The sequence below is a fragment of the Heterodontus francisci genome, chromosome 32, assembly GCF_036365525.1.
Source record: "Heterodontus francisci isolate sHetFra1 chromosome 32, sHetFra1.hap1, whole genome shotgun sequence".
NCBI classification, from domain to species: Eukaryota; Metazoa; Chordata; class Chondrichthyes; order Heterodontiformes; family Heterodontidae; genus Heterodontus; species Heterodontus francisci.
Window position 1 is genome coordinate 51,509,127 of NC_090402.1, and position 21,724 is coordinate 51,530,850.

General features: G+C 50.1%; 1 protein-coding gene across 4 annotated transcripts in view; it reads left to right on the forward strand.

The window, feature by feature from the left end:
- Positions 1-21,724, forward strand: part of grin1a (glutamate receptor, ionotropic, N-methyl D-aspartate 1a) — a 447,138-nt gene that overhangs the window by 88,482 nt on the left and 336,932 nt on the right. For all 4 annotated transcript variants that reach the window (XM_068011966.1, XM_068011961.1, XM_068011962.1 and 1 more), the window contains exon 3: positions 20,666-20,842. In XM_068011966.1, coding sequence (XP_067868067.1) covers positions 20,666-20,842 — 177 coding nt within the window. The remainder of the gene's footprint in view (positions 1-20,665; positions 20,843-21,724) is intronic.

The window sequence follows — 21,724 nt, forward strand, 5'->3', positions numbered from 1 at the left end:
GTTGTGGTCTGTGACTTGGTGTCTTTCACTTGGTGTCTGTGACTTGGTGTCTTGTCACTTGTTACTGTGATTTGGTGACTGTGACTTGGTGTCTGTGACTTGGTGTCTGTGACTTGGGGACTGTGACTTGGGGTCTGTGACTTGGTGTCTGTGACTTGGTGTCTGTGTCTTTGTGGCTATGACTTGGTGTCTGGGAGTTGGTGTCTGTCACATGAGGTCTGTGACTTGGGGACTGTTACTTGGTGTCTGTGACTTGGTGTCTGTGACTTGGGAAATGTGATTTGGGGACTGTGAGTTGGGGACTGTGACTTGGGGTCTGTGACTTGGGGTCTGTGACTTGGTGTCTGTGACTTGGTGTCTGTGTCTTTGTGGCTATGACTTGGGGTCTGTGACTTGGTGTCTGTGACTTTGGGTCTGTGACTTGGTGTCTGTCTCTTGGGGTCTGTGACTTGGTATCTGTGACTTGGTGTCTGTGACTTGGCGTCTGTGACTTGGTGTCTGTCCCTTGGGGTCTGTGACTTGGTATCTGTGACTTGGTGTCTGTGTCTTTGTGGCTATGACTTGGTGTCTGTCACATGGGGACTATGACTTGGGGACTGTGACTTGGTGTCTGTGACTTGGGAACTGTGACTTGGTGTCTGTGACTTGGTGTCTGTGACCTGGTGTCTGTGACTTGGGGACTGTGAGTTGGTGTCTGTGACTTGGTGTCTGTGACTTGGGAACTGTGATTTGGGGACAGTGAGTTGGGGAATGTAACTTGGGGTCTGTGACTTGGTATCTGTGACTTCGGGACTGTGACTTGGTGTCTGTGTCATTGTGGCTATGACTTGGTGTCTGTGACTTGGTGTCTGTCACATGGGGTCTGTGACTTGGTGTCTGTGTCTTTGTGGCTATGACTTGGTGTCTGTGACTTGGTGTCTGTCACATGGGGTCTGTGACTTGGTGTCTGTGACTTGGTGTCTGTGACTTGGGGACTGTGACTTGGTGTCTGTGACCTGGTGTCTGTGACCTGGCGTCTGTGAATTGGGGACTGTGACTTGGTGTCTGTGATTTGGTGTCTGTCACTTGGGGACTGTGAGTTGGTGTCTGTGACTTGGTGTCTGTGACTTGGGAACTGTGATTTGGGGACAGTTAGTTGGGGACTGTAACTTGGGGTCTGTGACTTGGTATCTGTGACTTCGGGACTGTGACTTGGGGTCTGTGACTTGGGGACAATGATTTGGGGACTGTGATTTTGTGTCTGTGACTTGGTGTGGTGATCTGGCATCTGTGACTTGGTGTCTGTGTCTTGATGTCTGTCACTTGGGGACTTTGATTTGGTGTCTGTGACTTGGTGTCTGTGTCTTGGTGTCTGTGACTTTGTGTCTGTGACTTGGTGTCTGTGTCTTGGTGTCTGTCACTTGGGGACTGTGATTTGGTCTCTGTGACTTGGTGTCTGTGTCTTGGTGTCTGTGACTTGGTGTCTGTGACTTGGTATCTGTGACTTGAGGACTGTGACTTGGGGTCTGTGACTTGGGGACTGTGATTTTGTGTTTGTGACTTGGTGTCTGTGTCTTGGTGTCTGTCACTTGGGGACTGTGATTTGGTCTCTGTGACTTTGTGTCTGTGTCTTGGTGTCTGTGACCTGGTGTCTGTGACGTGGGGTCTGTGACTTGGTATCTGTGACTTGAGGACTGTGACTTGGGGTCTTTGACTTGGGGACTGTGATTTGGTGTCTGTGACTTGGTGTCTGTGTCTTGGTGTCTGTCACTTGGGGACTGAGATTTGGTCTCTGTGACTTGGTGTCTGTGTCTTGGTGGCTGTGACCTGGTGTCTGTGACGTGGGGTCTGTGACTTGGTATCTGTTACTTGAGGACTGTGACTTGGGGTCTGTGACTTGGGGACTATGATTTGGGGACTGTGATTTTGTGTCTGTAACTTGGCGTGGTGCTCTGGCATCTGTGACGTGGTCTCTGTGTCTTGGTATCTGTGTCTTGGTGACTGTGACTTGGGGACTGTGATTTGGGGACTGATTTGGTGTCTGTGATTTGGTGTCTGTGAGTTGGGAACAGTGACTTGGGGACTTTGAGTTGTGGTCTGTGACTTGGTGTCTTTCACTTGGTGTCTGTGACTTGGTGTCTTGTCACTTGTTACTGTGATTTGGTGACTGTGACCTGGTGTCTGTGACTTGGTGTCTGTGACTTGGGGACTGTGACTTGGGGTCTGTGACTTGGGGTCTGTGACTTGGTGTCTGTGACTTGGTGTCTGTGTCTTTGTGGCTATGACTTGGTGTCTGGGAGTTGGTGTCTGTCACATGAGGTCTGTGACTTGGGGACTGTTACTTGGTGTCTGTGACTTGGTGTCTGTGACTTGGGAAATGTGATTTGGGGACTGTGAGTTGGGGACTGTGACTTGGGGTCTGTGACTTGGGGTCTGTGACTTGGGGTCTGTGACTTGGTGTCTGTGACTTGGTGTCTGTGTCTTTGTGGCTATGACTTGGGGTCTGTGACTTGGTGTCTGTGACTTTGGGTCTGTGACTTGGTGTCTGTCTCTTGGGGTCAGTGACTTGGTATCTGTGACTTGGTGTCTGTGACTTGGCGTCTGTGACTTGGTGTCTGTCCCTTGGGGTCTGTGACTTGGTATCTGTGACTTGGTGTCTGTGTCTTTGTGGCTATGACTTGGTGTCTGTCACATGGGGACTATGACTTGGGGACTGTGACTTGGTGTCTGTGACTTGGGAACTGTGACTTGGTGTCTGTGACTTGGTGTCTGTGACCTGGTGTCTGTGACTTGGGGACTGTGAGTTGGTGTCTGTGACTTGGTGTCTGTGACTTGGGAACTGTGATTTGGGGACAGTGAGTTGGGGAATGTAACTTGGGGTCTGTGACTTGGTATCTGTGACTTCGGGACTGTGACTTGGTGTCTGTGTCATTGTGGCTATGACTTGGTGTCTGTGACTTGGTGTCTGTCACATGGGGTCTGTGACTTGGTGTCTGTGTCTTTGTGGCTATGACTTGGTGTCTGTGACTTGGTGTCTGTCACATGGGGTCTGTGACTTGGTGTCTGTGACTTGGTGTCTGTGACTTGGGGACTGTGACTTGGTGTCTGTGACCTGGTGTCTGTGACCTGGCGTCTGTGAATTGGGGACTGTGACTTGGTGTCTGTGATTTGGTGTCTGTCACTTGGGGACTGTGAGTTGGTGTCTGTGACTTGGTGTCTGTGACTTGGGAACTGTGATTTGGGGACAGTGAGTTGGGGACTGTAACTTGGGGTCTGTGACTTGGGGACTATGATTTGGTGTCTGTGACTTGGTGTCTGTGTCTTGGTGTCTGTGTCTTGGTGTCTGTGTCTTGGTGTCTCTGACTTGGTGTCTGTGACTTCGGGACTGTGACTTGGGGACTGTGATTTGGTGTCTGTGACTTGGTGTCTGTGTCTTGGTGTCTCTGACATGGTGTCTGTGACTTGGTGTCTGTCACTTGGGGTCTGTGACTTGGTGTCTGTCACATGGGGACTGTGACTTGGGGACTATGACTTGGGGACTTTGACTTGGTGTCTGTGTCTTGGGGACTGTGGATTGGGGACTGTGAGTTGGGGTCTGTGATTTGGTGTCCGAGACTTGGTGTCTTGTCTTGGTATCTGTGACCTGGTGTCTGTGACTTGGTGTCTGTCACTTGGTGTCTGTCACTTGGGGACTGTGATTTGGTGTCTGTGACTTGGTGTCTGTCACTTGAATTCTGTGACTTGGTGTCTGTCACATGGCGTCTGTGACATGGTGTCTGTGACTTGGTGTCTGTGACTTGGTGTCTGTGACTTGGGAACTGTGACTTGGGTTCTGTGACTTGGGGTCTGTGACTTGGGGACTATAATTTGGGGACTGTGATTTTGTGTCTGTGACTTGGTGTCTATGTCTTCGTATCTGTGACTTGGTGTCTGTGACTTGGGGTGTGTGACTTGGGGTCTGTGAATTAGGGTGTGTGACTTGGGGTCTGTGAGTTGGGAACAGTGACTTGGGGACTTTAGGTTGTGGTCTGTGACTTGGTGTCTTTCACTTGGTGTCTGTGACTTGGTGTCTTGTCACTTGTTACTGTGACTTGGTGTCTGTGACTTGGGGACTGTGACTTGGTGTCTGTGACTTGGGAATAGTGATTTGTGGACTGTGATTTGTGGACTGTGATTTGGTGTCTGTGACTTGGTGTCTGTAACTTGGTGTCTGTCACTTGGGGACTGTGATTTGGTGTCTGTCACATGGGGACTGTGACTTGGGGACTATGACTTGGGGACTGTGACTTGGTGTCTGTGTCTTGGGGACTGTGGATTGGGGACTGTGATTTGGTGTCTGTGACTTGGTGTCTGTGACTTGGGAATTGTGATTTGGGGACTGTGAGTTGGGGACTGTGACTTGGTGTCTGTGACTTGGGGACTGTGAGTTGGTGTCTGTGACTTGGTGTCTGTGACCTGGTGTCTGTGACTTGGGAAATGTGATTTGGGGACTGTGAGTTGGGGACTGTGATTTGGTGTCTGTGACTTGGTGTCTGTGACTTGGGGTCTGTGAGTTGGTGTCTGTGACTTGGTGTCTGTGACCTGGTGTCTGTGACTTGCGAAATGTGATTTGGGGACTGTGAGTTGGGGACTGTGACTTGGGGTCTGTGACTTGGTGTCTGTGACTTGGTGTCTGTGACTTGGGGACTGTGATTTGGTGTCTGTGACTTGGTGTCTGTCACTTGAATTCTGTGACTTGGTGTCTGTCACATGGGGACTGTGATTTGGTGTCTGTGACTTGGTGTCTGTCACTTGGGGTCTGTGATTTGGCGTCTGTGACATGGTGTCTGTGACTTGGTGTCTGTGACTTGGGTTCTGTGACTTGGGTTCTGTGACTTGGGTTCTGTGACTTGGGGTCTGTGACTTGGGGACGATGATTTGGGGACTGTGATTTTGTGTCTGTGACTTGGTGTCTATGTCTTCGTATCTGTGACTTGGTGTCTGTGACTTGGGGTGTGTGACTTGGGGTCTGTGACTTAGGGTGTGTGACTTGGGGTCTGTGAGTTGGGAACAGTGACTTGGGGACTTTAAGTTGTGGTCTGTGACTTGGTGTCTTTCACTTGGTGTCTGTGACTTGGTGTCTTGTCACTTGTTACTGTGACTTGGTGTCTGTGACTTGGGGACTGTGACTTGGTGTCTGTGTCTTTGTGGCTATGACTTTGTGGCTATGACTTGGGGTCTGTGACTTGGTGTCTGTGACTTGGGGTCTGTGACTTGGTGTCTGTGACTTGGTGTCTGTCTCTTTGTGGCTATGACTTGGGGTCTGTGACTTGGTGTCTGTGACTTGGTGTCTGTCTCTTTGTGGCTATGACTTGGGTTCTGTGACTTGGGGTCTGTGACTTGGTGTCTGTCCCTTGGGGTCTGTGACTTGGTGTCTGTGACTTGGTGTCTGTGTCTTTGTGGCTATGTCTTGGTGTCTGTGACTTGGTGTCCGTCACATGGGGACTGTGACTTGGGGACTGTGACTTGGTGTCTGTGACTTGGTGTCTATGACTTGGGGACTGTGACTTGGTGTCTGTGACTTGGTGTCAGTGACTTGGTGTCTGTGTCTTTGTGGCTATGACTTGATGTCTGTGACTTGGTGTCTGTGACTTTGGAAATGTGAATTGGGGATTATGAGTTGGGGACTGTGACTTGGGGTCTGTGACTTGGGGTCTGTGACTTGGGGTCTGTGACTTGGTGTCTGTGACTTGGTGTCTGTGTCTTTGTGGCTATGACTTGGTATCTGTGACTTGGGGACTGTGACTTGGTGTCTGTGACTTGGTGTCTATGACTTGGGGACTGTGACTTGGTGTCTGTGACCTGGTGTCTGTGACTTGGGGACTGTGACTTGGGGACTGTGACTTGGGGTCTGTGACGGTGTCAGTGACTTGGTGTCTGTGTCTTTGTGGCTATGACTTGGTGTCTGTGACTTGGTGTCTGTCACATGGGGTCTGTGACTTGATGTCTGTGACCTGGTGTCTGTGTCTTTGTGGCTATGACTTGGTGTCTGTGACTTGGTGTCTGTGACTTTGGAAATGTGATTTGGGGACTGTGAGTTGGGGACTGTGACTTGGGATCTGTGACTTGGTGTCTGTGACTTGGTTTCTGTGTCTTTGTGGCTATGACTTGGTGTCTGTCACATGGGAACTGTGACTTGGGGACTATGACTTGGGGACTGTGTCTTGGTGTCTGTCACTTGGGGACTGTAATTTGGGGCCTGTGACTTGGTGTCTGTGTCTTGGTGTCTGTGACGTGGTGTCTTGCCTTGGTATCTGTGACATGGTGTCTGTGACTTGGGAAATGTGATTTGGGGACTGTGAGTTGGGGACTGTGATTTGGTGTCTGTGACTTGGTGTCTGTGACTTGGGGACTGTGAGTTGGTGTCTGTGATTTGGTGTCTGTGACTTAGGGTGTGAGACTTGGGGTCTGTGAGTTGGGAACAGTGACTTGGGGACTTTGAGTTGTGGTCTGTGACTTGGTGTCTTTCACTTGGTGTCTGTGACTTGGTGTCTTGTCACTTGTTACTGTGATTTGGTGACTGTGACTTGGTGTCTGTGACTTGGGAAATGTGATTTGGGGACTGTGAGTTGGGGACTGTGAGTTGGGGACTGTGAGTTGGGGACTGTGAGTTGGTGTCTGTGACTTGGTGTCTGTGTCTTTGTGGCTATGACTTATGGTCTGTGACTTGGTGTCTGTGACTTGGGATCTGTGACTTAGTGTCTGTGACTTCGGGACTGTGACCTGGGGTCTGTGACTTGGTATCTGTGACTTTGGGACTGTGACTTGGGGTCTGTGACTTGGGGACTATGATTTGGTGTCTGTGACTTTGTGTCTGTGTCTTGGTGTCTCTGACTTGGTGTCTGTCACTTGGGGTCTGTGACTTGGTGTCTGTCACATGGGGACTGTGACTTGGGGACTATGACTTGGGGACTTTGACTTGGTGTCTGTGTCTTGGGGACTGTGGATTGGGGACTGTGAGTTGGGGTCTGTGATTTGGTGTCTGTGACTTGGTGTCTTGTCTTGGTATCTGTGACCTGGTGTCTGTGACTTGGTGTCTGTGACCTGGTGTCTGTGACTTGGTGTCTGTGACTTGGTGTCTGTCACTTGAAGTCTGTGACTTGGTGTCTGTCACATGGGGACTGTGATTTGGTGTCTGTGACTTGGTGTCTGTCACTTGGGGTCTGTGATTTGGCGTCTGTAACATGGTGTCTGTGACTTGGTGTCTGTGACTTGGTGTCTGTGACTTGGGAACTGTGATTTGGTGACTGTGACTTGGGTTCTGTGACTTGGGGTCTGTGACTTGGGGACTATGATTTGGGGACTGTGATTCTGTGTCTGTGACTTGGTGTCTATGTCTTGGTATCTGTGACTTGCTGTCTGTGACTTGGGGTCTGTGACTTAGGGTGTGTGACTTGGGGTCTGTGAGTTGGGAACAGTGACTTGGGGACTTTGAGTTGTGGTCTGTGACTTGGTGTCTTTCACTTGGTGTCTGTGACTTGGTGTCTTGTCACTTGTTACTGTGATTTGGTGACTGTGACTTGGTGTCTGTGACTTGGGGACTGTGACTTGTTGTCTGTGACTTGGGAATAGTGATTTGTGGACTGTGATTTGTGGACTGTGATTTGGTGTCTGTAACTTGGTGTCTCTGATTTGGAGTCTCTGACTTGGTGTCTGTCACTTGGGGACTGTGATTTGGTGTCTGTCACATGGGGACTGTGACTTGGGGACTATGACTTGGGGACTGTGACTTGGTGTCTGTGTCTTGGGGACTGTGGATTGGGGACTGTGATTTGGTGTCTGTGACTTGGTGTCTGTGACTTGGGAAATGTGATTTGGGGACTGTGAGTTGGGGACTGTGATTTGGTGTCTGTGACTTGGTGTCTGTGACTTGGGGACTGTGAGTTGGTGTCTGTGACTTGGTGTCTGTGACCTGGTGTCTGTGACTTGGGAAATGTGATTTGGGGACTGTGAGTTGGGGACTGTGACTTGGGGTCTGTGACTTGGTGTCTGTGACCTGGTGTCTGTGACTTGGGGACTGTGACTTGGGGACTGTGACTTGGTGTCTGTGACTTGGTGTCTGTGACTTGGGGACAATGACTTGGGGTCTGTGACTTGGTATCTGTGACTTTGGGACTATGATTTGGGGACTGTGATTTGGTGTCTGTGACTTGGTGTGGTGATCTTGCGTCTGTGACTTGGTGTCTGTGTCTTGGTGTCTGTCACTTGGGGACTGTGACTTGGTGTCTGTGTCTTGGTGTCTGTGACTTGGTGTCTTGTCTTGGTATCTGTGACCTGGTGTCTGTGACTTGGGGTCTGTTACTTGGTATCTGTGACTTGAGGACTGTGACTTGGGGTCTGTGACTTGGGGACTATGATTTGGGGACTGTGATTTTGTGTCTGTAACTTGGTGTGGTGCTCTGGCGTCTGTGACTTGGTGTCTGTGTCTTGGTATCTGTGACTTGGTGACTGTGAGTTGGGGACTGTGATTTGGGGACTGATTTGCTGTCTGTGATTTGGGGTCTGTGACTTCGGGTGTGTGACTTGGGGTCTGTGAGTTGGGAACAGTGACTTGGGGACTTTGAGTTGTGGTCTGTGTCTTGGTGTCTTTCACTTGGTGTCTGTGACTTGGTGTCTTGTCACTTGTTACTGTGATTTGGTGACTGTGACTTGGTGTCTGTGACTTGGGAAATGTGAGTTGGGGACTGTGAGTTGGTGTCTGTGTCTTTGTGGCTATGACTTGGGGTCTGTGACTTGGGGTCTGTGACTTGGTGTCTGTGACTTGGTGTCTGTCTCTTTGTGGCTATGACTTTGTGGCTATGACTTGGGGTCTATGACTTGGGGTCTGTGACTTGGTGTCTGTGACTTGGTGTCTGTCTCTTTGTGTCTATGACTTGGGGTCTGTGACTTGGTGTCTGTGACTTGGGGTCTGTGACTTGGTGTCTGTCCCTTGGGGTCTGTGACTTGGGGACTGTGACTTGGTGTCTGTGACTTGGTGTCAGTGACTTGGTGTCTGTGTCTTTGTGGCTATGACTTGATGTCTGTGACTTGGTGTCTGTGACTTTGGAAATGTGATTTGGTGATTGTGAGTTGGGGACTGTGACTTGGGATCTGTGACTTGGTGTCTGTGACTTGGTTTCTGTGTCTTTGTGGCCATGACTTGGTATCTGTGACTTGGGGACTGTGACTTGGTGTCTGTGACTTGGTGTCTATGACTTGGGGACTGTGAATTGGTGTCTGTGACCTGGTGTCTGTGACTTGGGGACTGTGACTTGGGGTCTGTGACTTGGTGTCAGTGACTTGGTGTCTGTGTCTTTGTGGCTATGACTTGGTGTCTGTGACTTGGTGTCTGTCACATGGGGTCTGTGACTTGGTGTCTGTGACCTGGTGTCTGTGTCTATGTGGCTATGACTTGGTGTCTGTGACTTGGTGTCTGTGACTTTGGAAATGTGATTTGGGGACTGTGAGTTGGGGACTGTGACTTGGGATCTGTGACTTGGTGTCTGTGACTTGGTGTCTGTGACTTGGTGTCTGTGACTTGGTGTCTTGTCTTGGTATCTGTGACCTGGTGTCTGTGACTTGGGGTCTGTGACTTGGTATCTGTGACTTGAGGACTGTGACTTGGGGTCTGTGACTTGGGGACTATGATTTGGGGACTGTGATTTTGTGTCTGTAACTTGGTGTGGTGCTCTGGCGTCTGTGACTTGGTGTCTGTGTCTTGGTATCTGTGACTTGGTGACTGTGACTTGGGGACTGTGATTTGGGGACTGATTTGCTGTCTGTGATTTGGGGTCTGTGACTTCGGGTGTGTGACTTGGGGTCTGTGAGTTGGGAACAGTGACTTGGGGACTTTGAGTTGTGGTCTGTGTCTTGGTGTCTTTCACTTGGTGTCTGTGACTTGGTGTCTTGTCACTTGTTACTGTGATTTGGTGACTGTGACTTGGTGTCTGTGACTTGGGAAATGTGAGTTGGGGACTGTGAGTTGGTGTCTGTGTCTTTGTGGCTATGACTTGGGGTCTGTGACTTGGGGTCTGTGACTTGGTGTCTGTGACTTGGTGTCTGTGTCTTTGTGGCTATGACTTTGTGGCTATGACTTGGGGTCTATGACTTGGGGTCTATGACTTGGGGTCTGTGACTTGGTGTCTGTGACTTGGTGTCTGTGACTTGGTGTCTGTCCCTTGGGGTCTGTGACTTGGGGACTGTGACTTGGTGTCTGTGACTTGGTGTCTGTGACTTGGTGTCAGTGACTTGGTGTCTGTGACTTTGGAAATGTGATTTGGTGATTGTGAGTTGGGGACTGTGACTTGGGATCTGTGACTTGGTGTCTGTGACTTGGTTTCTGTGTCTTTGTGGCCATGACTTGGTATCTGTGACTTGGGGACTGTGACTTGGTGTCTGTGACTTGGTGTCTATGACTTGGGGACTGTGAATTGGTGTCTGTGACCTGGTGTCTGTGACTTGGGGTCTGTGACTTGGTGTCAGTGACTTGGTGTCTGTGTCTTTGTGGCTATGACTTGGTGTCTGTGACTTGGTGTCTGTCACATGGGGTCTGTGACTTGGTGTCTGTGACCTGGTGTCTGTGTCTATGTGGCTATGACTTGGTGTCTGTGACTTGGTGTCTGTGACTTTGGAAATGTGATTTGGGGACTGTGAGTTGGGGACTATGACTTGGGATCTGTGACTTGGTGTCTGTGACTTGGTGTCTGTGACTTGACGTCTGTGACTTGGTGTCTGTCACATGGTTTCTGTCACTTGGGGACTGTGATTTGGTGTCTGTGACTTGGTGTCAGTCACTTGGTGTCTGTCACTTGGGGACTGTGATTTGGTGTCTGTGACTTGGTGTCTGCCACATGGGGTTCTGTGACTTGGGGACTATGATTTGGGGACTGTGATTTGGTGTCTGTCACTTGGGGACTGTGACTTGGTGTCTGTGACTTGGTGTCTGTCACTTGGTGTCTGTCACTTGGGGACTGTGACTTGGTGTCTGTGACTTGGTGTCTGTGACTTGGTGTCTGTGTCATGGTGTCTGTCATTTGGTGTCTGTGACCTGGTGTCTGTGACTTGGTGTCTGTGATTTGGTGTCTGTGACGTGGTGTCTGTGACTTGGGGACTGTGACTTGGTGACTGTGACTTGTCGTCTGTGACTTGGTGTCTGTCACTTGGTGTCTGTCACTTGGGGACTATGATTTGGGGACTGTGATTTGGTGTCTGTCACTTGAGGACTGTGACTTTGTGTCTGTGACTTGGTGTCTGTGTCATGGTGTCTGTCATTTGGTGTCTGTGACCTGGTGTCTGTGACTTGGTGTCTGTGATTTGGTGTCTGTGACGTGGTGTCTGTGACTTGGGGACTGTGACTTGGTGACTGTGACTTGTCGTCTGTGACTTGGTGTCTGTGACTTGGTGTCTGTCACTTGGTGTCTGTCACTTGGTGTCTGTGACTTGGGGATTGTGACTTGGCGTCTGTGGCTTGGGTCTGTGATTTGGGGACTGTGATTTGGGGACTGTGAGTTGGGGTCTGTGACTTGGGGTCTGTGACTAGGTATCTGTGACTTGGGTCTGTGATTTGGGGACTGTAACATGGTGTCTGTGACTTGGTGTCTGTGACTTGGGAACTGTGATTTGGGGACTGTGACTTGGTGTCTGTGACTTGGGAACTGTGATTTGGGGACTGTGAGTTGGGGACTGTGACTTGGTGTCTGTGACTTGGTGTCTGTGATTTGGTGTCTGTGACTTGGGAACTGTGATTTGGGGACTGTGACTTGGGGTCTGTGACTTGGGGTCTGTGACTTGGTGTCTGTGACTTGGTGTCTGTGACTTGGTGTCTGTGATTTTGGGACTGTGACTTGGTGTCTGTGAGTTGGTGTCTGTGACTTGTGGACTGTGACTTGGGGTCCGTGACTTGCGGACTATGATTTGGGGACTGTGATTTGGCGTCTGTGACTTGGTGTGGTGATCTGGCATCTGTGACTTGGTGTCTGTGTCTTGGTGTCTATGACTTGGTGTCTGTCACTTGAAGTCTGTGACTTGGTGTCTGTCACTTGGCGACTGTGATTTGGTGTCTGTGACTTGGTGTCTGTGTCTTGGTGTCTATGACTTGGTGTCTGTCACTTGAAGTCTGTGACTTGGTGTCTGTGACTTGGTGCCTGTCACATGGGGACTGTGACTTGGTGTCTATGACTTGGGGACTGTGACTTGGTGTCTGTGACTTGGTGTCTGTGACTTGGTGTCAGTGACTTGGTGTCTGTGTCTTTGTGGCTATGACTTGATGTCTGTGACTTGGTGTCTGTGACTTTGGAAATGTGATTTGGTGATTGTGAGTTGGGGACTGTGACTTGGGATCTGTGACTTGGTGTCTGTGACTTGGTTTCTGTGTCTTTGTGGCCATGACTTGGTATCTGTGACTTGGGGACTGTGACTTGGTGTCTGTGACTTGGTGTCTATGACTTGGGGACTGTGAATTGGTGTCTGTGACCTGGTGTCTGTGACTTGGGGACTGTGACTTGGGGTCTGTGACTTGGTGTCAGTGACTTGGTGTCTGTGTCTTTGTGGCTATGACTTGGTGTCTGTGACTTGGTGTCTGTCACATGGGGTCTGTGACTTGGTGTCTGTGACCTGGTGTCTGTGTCTATGTGGCTATGACTTGGTGTCTGTGACTTGGTGTCTGTGACTTTGGAAATGTGATTTGGGATCTGTGACTTGGTGTCTGTGACTTGGTGTCTGTGACTTGGTGTCTGTGACTTGACGTCTGTGACTTGGTGTCTGTCACATGGTTTCTGTCACTTGGGGACTGTGATTTGGTGTCTGTGACTTGGTGTCTGTCACTTGGTGTCTGTCACTTGGGGACTGTGACTTGGTGTCTGTGACTTGGTGTCTGTGTCATGGTGTCTGTCATTTGGTGTCTGTGACCTGGTGTCTGTGACTTGGTGTCTGTGATTTGGTGTCTGTGACGTGGTGTCTGTGACTTGGGGACTGTGACTTGGTGACTGTGACTTGTCGTCTGTGACTTGGTGTCTGTCACTTGGTGTCTGTCACTTGGGGACTATGATTTGGGGACTGTGATTTGGTGTCTGTCACTTGGGGACTGTGACTTGGTGTCTGTGACTTGGTGTCTGTGTCATGGTGTCTGTCATTTGGTGTCTGTGACCTGGTGTCTGTGACTTGGTGTCTGTGATTTGGTGTCTGTGACGTGGTGTCTGTGACTTGGGGACTGTGACTTGGGGACTGTGACTTGGTGACTGTGACTTGTCGTCTGTGACTTGGTGTCTGTGACTTGGTGTCTGTGACTTGGTGTCTGTCACTTGGGGACTGTGACTTGGTGTCTGTGACTTGGTGTCTGTGTCATGGTGTCTGTCATTTGGTGTCTGTGACCTGGTGTCTGTGACTTGGTGTCTGTGATTTGGTGTCTGTGATTTGGTGTCTGTGACGTGGTGTCTGTGACTTGGTGACTGTGACTTGGTGACTGTGACTTGTCGTCTGTGACTTGGGGTCTGTGACTTGGTGTCTGTCACTTGGTGTCTGTCACTTGGTGTCTGTGACTTGGGGATTGTGACTTGGCGTCTGTGGCTTGGGTCTGTGATTTGGGGACTGTGAGTTGGGGACTGTGACTTGGGGTCTGTGACTAGGTATCTGTGACTTGGGTCTGTGATTTGGGGACTGTAACATGGTGTCTGTGACTTGGTGTCTGTGACTTGGGAACTGTGATTTGGGGACTGTGACTTGGTGTCTGTGACTTGGGAACTGTGATTTGGGGACTGCGAGTTGGGGACTGTGACTTGGTGTCTGTGACTTGGTGTCTGTGATTTGGTGTCTGTGACTTGGGAACTGTGATTTGGGGACTGTGACTTGGGGTCTGTGACTTGGGGTCTGTGACTTGGTGTCTGTGACTTGGTGTCTGTGATTTTGGGACTGTGACTTGGTGTCTGTGAGTTGGTGTCTGTGACTTGTGGACTGTGACTTGGGGTCTGTGACTTGCGGACTGTGATTTGGGGACTGTGATTTGGTGTCTGTGACTTGGTGTGGTGATCTGGCATCTGTGACTTGGTGTCTGTGTCTTGGTGTCTATGACTTGGTGTCTGTCACTTGAAGTCTGTGACTTGGTGTCTGTCACTTGGGGACTGTGATTTGGTGTCTGTGATTTGGTGTCTGTGACTTGGTGTCTATGACTTGGTGTCTGTCACTTGAAGTCTGTGACTTGGTGTCTGTCACTTGGGGACTGTGAGTTGGGGTCTGTGATTTGGGGACTGTGACTTGGTGTCTGTGAGTTGGTGTCTGTGACTTGTGGACTGTGAGTTGGGGTCTGTGACTTGTGGACTGTGAGTTGGGGTCTGTGACTTGGGGTCTGTGACTTGGGGTCTGTGACTTGGTATCTGTGACTTCGGGACTGTGACTTGGGGTCTGTGACTTGGGGACTATGATTTGGGGACTGTGATTTGGTGTCTGTCACTTATGGACTGTGACTTGGGGACTGTGACTTGGGGACTATGACTTGGGGATGATGACTTGGTGTCTATGACTTGGGGACTGTGACTTGGGGATGATGACTTGGTGTCTATGACTTGGGGACTGTGACTTGGGGACTGTGACTTGATGTCTGTCACATGGGGAATGAGACATGGGGACGATGACTTGCTGTCTGTGACTTGGTGTCTGTGACTTGGTGACTGTGACTTGTCGTCTGTGACTTGGTGTCTGTGACTTGGTGTCTGTCACATGGTGTCTGTCACTTGGGGACTGTGATTTGGTGTCTGTGACTTGGTGTCTGTCACTTGGTGTCTGTCACTTGGGGACTGTGATTTGGTGTCTGTGACTTGGTGTCTGCCACATGGGGTCTGTGACTTGGGGACTATGATTTGGGGACTGTGATTTGGTGTCTGTCACTTGGGGACTGTGACTTGGTGTCTGTGACTTGGTGTCTGTGTCATGGTGTCTGTCATTTGGTGTCTGTGACCTGGTGTCTGTGACTTGGTGTCTGTGATTTGGTGTCTGTGACGTGGTGTCTGTGACTTGGGGACTGTGACTTGGTGACTGTGACTTGTCGTCTGTGACTTGGTGTCTGTAACTTGGTGTCTGTGACTTGGTGTCTGTCACTTGGTGTCTGTGACTTGGGGATTGTGATTTGGGGACTGTGAGTTGGGGACTGTGACTTGGGGTCTGTGACTAGGTATCTGTGACTTGGGTCTGTGATTTGGGGACTGTAACATGGTGTCTGTGACTTGGTGTCTGTGACTTGGGAACTGTGATTTGGGGACTGTGACTTGGTGTCTGTGACTTGGGAACTGTGATTTGGGGACTGTGAGTTGGGGACTGTGACTTGGTGTCTGTGACTTGGTGTCTGTGATTTGGTGTCTGTGACTTGGGAACTGTGATTTGGGGACTGTGACTTGGGGTCTGTGACTTGGTGTCTGTGACTTGGTGTCTGTGATTTTGGGACTGTGACTTGGTGTCTGTGAGTTGGTGTCTGTGACTTGTGGACTGTGACTTGGGGTCTGTGACTTGCGGACTATGATTTGGGGACTGTGATTTGGTGTCTATGACTTGGTGTCTGTCACTTGAAGTCTGTGACTTGGTGTCTGTCACTTGGGGACTGTGATTTGGTGTCTGTGACTTGGTGTCTGTGTCTTGGTGTCTATGACTTGGTGTCTGTCACTTGAAGTCTGTGACTTGGTGTCTGTCACTTGGGGACTGTGAGTTGGGGTCTGTGATTTGGGGACTGTGACTTGGTGTCTGTGAGTTGGTGTCTGTGACTTGTGGACTGTGAGTTGGGGTCTGTGACTTGTGGACTGTGACTTGGGGTCTGTGACTTGGGGTCTGTGACTTGGTATCTGTGACTTCGGGACTGTGACTTGGGGTCTGTGACTTGGGGACTATGATTTGGGGACTGTGATTTGGTGTCTGTGTCTTGGTGTCTATGACTTGGTGTCTGTCACTTGGGGACTGTGATTTGGTGTCTGTGACTTGGTGTCTGTGTCTTGGGGGCTGCCACTTGGTGTCTGTCACTTCGGGACTGTGACTTGGGGACTGTGACTTGATGTCTGTCACATGGGGAATAAGACATGGGGACGATGACTCGCTGTCTGTGACTTGGTGTCTGTGACTTGGTGACTGTGACTTGTCGTCTGTGACTTGGTGTCTGTGACTTGGTGTCTGTGACTTGACGTCTGTGACTTGGTGTCTGTCACATGGTGTCTGTCACTTGGGGACTGTGATTTGGTGTCTGTGACTTGGTGTCTGTCACTTGGTGTCTGTCACTTGGGGACTATGATTTGGGGACTGTGATTTGGTGTCTGTCACTTGGGGACTGTGACTTGGTGTCTGTGACTTGGTGTCTGTGTCATGGTGTCTGTCATTTGGTGTCTGTGACCTGGTGTCTGTGACTTGGTGTCTGTGATTTGGTGTCTGTGACGTGGTGTCTGTGACTTGGGGACTGTGACTTGGTGACTGTGACTTGTTGTCTGTGACTTGGTGTCTGTGACTTGGTGTCTGTGACTTGGTGTCTGTGACTTGGGGATTGTGACTTGGCGTCTGTGGCTTGGGTCTGTGATTTGGGGACTGTGATTTGGGGACTGTGAGTTGGGGACTGTGACTTGGGGTCTGTGACTAGGTATCTGTGACTTGGGTCTGTGATTTGGGGACTGTAACATGGTGTCTGTGACTTGGTGTCTGTGACTTGGGAACTGTGATTTGGGGACTGTGACTTGGTGTCTGTGACTTGGGAACTGTGATTTGGGGACTGTGAGTTGGGGACTGTGACTTGGTGTCTGTGACTTGGTGTCTGTGATTTGGTGTCTGTGACTTGGGAACTGTGATTTGGGGACTGTGACTTGGTGTCTGTGACTTGGTGTCTGTGACTTGGTGTCTGTGATTTTGGGACTGTGACTTGGTGTCTGTGAGTTGATGTCTGTGACTTGTGGACTGTGACTTGGGGTCTGTGACTTGCGGACTATGATTTGGGGACTGTGATTTGGTGTCTGTGACTTGGTGTGGTGATCTGGCATCTGTGACTTGGTGTCTGTGTCTTGGTGTCTATGACTTGGTGTCTGTCACTTGAAGTCTGTGACTTGGTGTCTGTCACTTGGGGACTGTGATTTGGTGTCTGTGACTTGGTGTCTGTGTCTTGGTGTCTATGACTTGGTGTCTGTCACTTGAAGTCTGTGACTTGGTGTCTGTCACTTGGGGACTGTGAGTTGGGGTCTGTGATTTGGGGACTGTGACTTGGTGTCTGTGAGTTGGTGTCTGTGACTTGTGGACTGTGAGTTGGGGTCTGTGACTTGTGGACTGTGAGTTGGGGTCTGTGACTTGGGGTCTGTGACTTGGTATCTGTGACTTCGGGACTGTGACTTGGGGTCTGTGACTTGGGGACTATGATTTGGGGACTGTGATTTGGTGTCTGTGTCTTGGTGTCTATGACTTGGTGTCTGTCACTTGGGGACTGTGATTTGGTGTCTGTGACTTGGTGTCTGTGTCTTGGGGACTGCCACTTGGTGTCTGTCACTTCGGGACTGTGACTTGGGGACTGTGACTTGGGGACTATGACTTGGGGATGATGACTTGGTGTCTATGACTTGGGGACTGTGACTTGGTGATGATGACTTGGTGTCTATGACTTGGGGACTGTGACTTGGGGACTGTGACTTGATGTCTGTCACATGGGGAATAAGACATGGGGACGATGACTCGCTGTCTGTGACTTGGTGTCTGTGACTTGGTGACTGTGACTTGTCGTCTGTGACTTGGTGTCTGTGACTTGGTGTCTGTGACTTGACGTCTGTGACTTGGTGTCTGTCACATGGTGTCTGTCACTTGGGGACTGTGATTTGGTGTCTGTGACTTGGTGTCTGTCACTTGGTGTCTGTCACTTGGGGACTATGATTTGGGGACTGTGATTTGGTGTCTGTCACTTGGGGACTGTGACTTGGTGTCTGTGACTTGGTGTCTGTGTCATGGTGTCTGTCATTTGGTGTCTGTGACCTGGTGTCTGTGACTTGGTGTCTGTGATTTGGTGTCTGTGACGTGGTGTCTGTGACTTGGGGACTGTGACTTGGTGACTGTGACTTGTCGTCTGTGACTTGGTGTCTGTGACTTGGTGTCTGTCACTTGGTGTCTGTCACTTGGTGTCTGTGACTTGGGGATTGTGACTTGGCGTCTGTGGCTTGGGTCTGTGATTTGGGGACTGTGATTTGGGGACTGTGAGTTGGGGACTGTGACTTGGGGTCTGTGACTAGGTATCTGTGACTTGGGTCTGTGATTTGGGGACTGCAACATGGTGTCTGTGACTTGGTGTCTGTGACTTGGGAACTGTGATTTGGGGACTGTGACTTGGTGTCTGTGACTTGGGAACTGTGATTTGGGGACTGTGAGTTGGGGACTGTGACTTGGTGTCTGTGACTTGGTGTCTGTGATTTGGTGTCTGTGACTTGGGAACTGTGATTTGGGGACTGTGACTTGGTGTCTGTGACTTGGTGTCTGTGACTTGGTGTCTGTGATTTTGGGACTGTGACTTGGTGTCTGTGAGTTGGTGTCTGTGACTTGGTATCTGTGAGTTGGTGTCTGTGACTTGTGGACTGTGACTTGGGGTCTGTGACTTGCGGACTATGATTTGGGGACAGTGATTTGGTGTCTGTGACTTGGTGTGGTGATCCGGCATCTGTGACTTGGTGTCTGTGTCTTGGTGTCTATGACTTGGTGTCTGTCACTTGAAGTCTGTGACTTGGTGTCTGTCACTTGGCGACTGTGATTTGGTGTCTGTGACTTGGTGTCTGTGTCTTGGTGTCTATGACTTGGTGTCTGTCACTTGAAGTCTGTGACTTGGTGTCTGTCACTTGGGGACTGTGAGTTGGGGTCTGTGATTTGGGGACTGTGACTTGGTGTCTGTGAGTTGGTGTCTGTGACTTGTGGACTGTGAGTTGGGGTCTGTGACTTGTGGACTGTGAGTTGGGGTCTGTGACTTGGGGTCTGTGACTTGGTATCTGTGACTTCGGGACTGTGACTTGGGGTCTGTGACTTGGGGACTATGATTTGGGGACTGTGATTTGGTGTCTGTGTCTTGGTGTCTATGACTTGGTGTCTGTCACTTGGGGACTGTGATTTGGTGTCTGTGACTTGGTGTCTGTGTCTTGGGGACTGCCACTTGGTGTCTGTCACTTCGGGACTGTGACTTGGGGACTGTGACTTGGGGACTATGACTTGGGGATGATGACTTGGTGTCTATGACTTGGGGACTGTGACTTGGTGATGATGACTTGGTGTCTATGACTTGGGGACTGTGACTTGGGGACTGTGACTTGATGTCTGTCACATGGGGAATAAGACATGGGGACGATGACTCGCTGTCTGTGACTTGGTGTCTGTGACTTGGTGACTGTGACTTGTCGTCTGTGACTTGGTGTCTGTGACTTGGTGTCTGTGACTTGACGTCTGTGACTTGGTGTCTGTCACATGGTGTCTGTCACTTGGGGACTGTGATTTGGTGTCTGTGACTTGGTGTCTGTCACTTGGTGTCTGTCACTTGGGGACTATGATTTGGGGACTGTGATTTGGTGTCTGTCACTTGGGGACTGTGACTTGGTGTCTGTGACTTGGTGTCTGTGTCATGGTGTCTGTCATTTGGTGTCTGTGACCTGGTGTCTGTCATTTGGTGTCTGTGACTTGGTGTCTGTGATTTGGTGTCTGTGACGTGGTGTCTGTGACTTGGGGACTGTGACTTGGTGACTGTGACTTGTCGTCTGTGACTTGGTGTCTGTGACTTGGTGTCTGTCACTTGGTGTCTGTCACTTGGGGACTGTGATTTGGTGTCTGTGACTTGGTGTCTGCCACATGGGGTCTGTGACTTGGGGACTATGATTTGGGGACTGTGATTTGGTGTCTGTCACTTGGGGACTGTGACTTGGTGACTGTGACTTGTCGTCTGTGACTTGGTGTCTGTGACTTGACGTCTGTGACTTGGTATCCGTCACTTGGGGTCTGTGACTTGGGGACTGCGATTTGGTGTTTGTGTCTTGGGGACTGTGGATTGGGGACTGTGAGTTGGGGTCTGTGATTTGGTGTCTGTGACTTGGTGTCTGTGTCATGGTGTCTGTGATTTGGTGTCTGTGACCTGGTGTCTGTGACCTGGTGTCTGTGACTTGGTGTCTGTGATTTGGTGTCTGTGACCTGGTGTCTGTGACTTGGGGTCTGTGATTTGGTGTCTCTGACTTGGTGTCTGTCACTTGGTGTCTGTCACTTGGGGTCTGTGATTTGGGGTCTGTTACTTGGGGTCTGTGATTTGGGGTCTTTGACTTGGGTCTGTGATTTGGTGTCTGTGTCTTGGGGTCTGTGATTTGGGGTCTGTGATTTGGTGTCTGTGACTTGGTGTCTGTGTCTTTGGGTCTGTGATTTGGGGTCTGTGATTTGGTGTCTGTGATTTGGTGTCTGTGACTCGGGGACTGTGATTTAATGTCTGTGATTTGGGTATGTTACTTCGGCACTGTGATTTGGTGTCTGTGTCTTGGGGTCTGTGATTTGGGGACTGTGACTTGGGGTCTTTGACTTGGGGACTGTGATTTGGGGTGTGTGATTTGGGGTTTGTGTCTCAGGGACTGTGACTCAGCAGCTGTGACTTGGGAGCTGTGATTTGGGATCTGTGACTGTCTACTTGTGCCATGCGCTGACTGAGCTTGTGTTGTTTCCGCAGAGTATCCATCTCTCTTTTCTCCGCACTGTGCCACCGTACTCTCATCAGGCTCATGTCTGGTTTGAAATGATGAGGCGTTTCCGTTGGGGACACATAATTGTTGTGGTTAGCAATGACCATGAGGGCCGAGCAGCACAGAAGAAGCTGGAGACACTCCTGGAAGAAAAGGAGTCAAAGGTTAGTACATTGCCTTTGTGTCACCTCCCGACTGTTATGTGTATGTAGATATCTGTACGTGAACACATTTTCTCTCCATTATGAACATGGCTAACATTATGCTTTAAGCATCTACGGTGTCTTGAGTGGTACCTGACAAAACTTGTATTTATCATTCCACGTGCTTCATCGTAGTCAAAATCTGCTACGTGTAATCAGCGACAGGTTGAGAGCCGTACACTGGAGCTGTGCAAAAAAAAAACAACCTGCAGCTCTACTTAAGGTCGGACCGAGTTCTCCTCTCAATGAACCTTATCAGGTGCGTGGTAGCAGGGTGATACCCACTGTCACCACACTCTCTGCCAATTCAGACCATGCCACTCACCGCAGTACTGCTCCAACATTACTCTGGGGGGCTCTACATTCACACTGCACCCTTCCCATTCCCATTCCCATTCCCATTCTCAGTCCTGTTAATGCAATGGATGTGAGTGAATGACTTTAACTAACGCCGCCCCCCACCTCCACCCCCACCCCCCCACCCCATCTCCTCAGGCCTCCTTAAACCTCCCACTGGTCCTTTCACTCATTGAATGTGCGAAGAGAATGAATTCACCATTCCTGAAGCACAATGAATCTGTTCGCCACCAAATGCTGGTGCATTTTAACACTGAGCAGGCCAGTGACAGTCATTGGAGAATTGGTCAAACCGGACAAAACTCAAGTATCTGATGAATGAATTAATTCATTAAACATTTCTGCTTGAGAATCTCTCCAAGCATCCCTCCCAACTTCCACCCTCTCCCCACCTCCCACCCACCCACTCCTCCACCCTCCTCCTACGTTCCACCTGCCCCCTCCATCCTTCCATCCTTCCCCTACCTCCCAGCCTCTGCCCTCCAG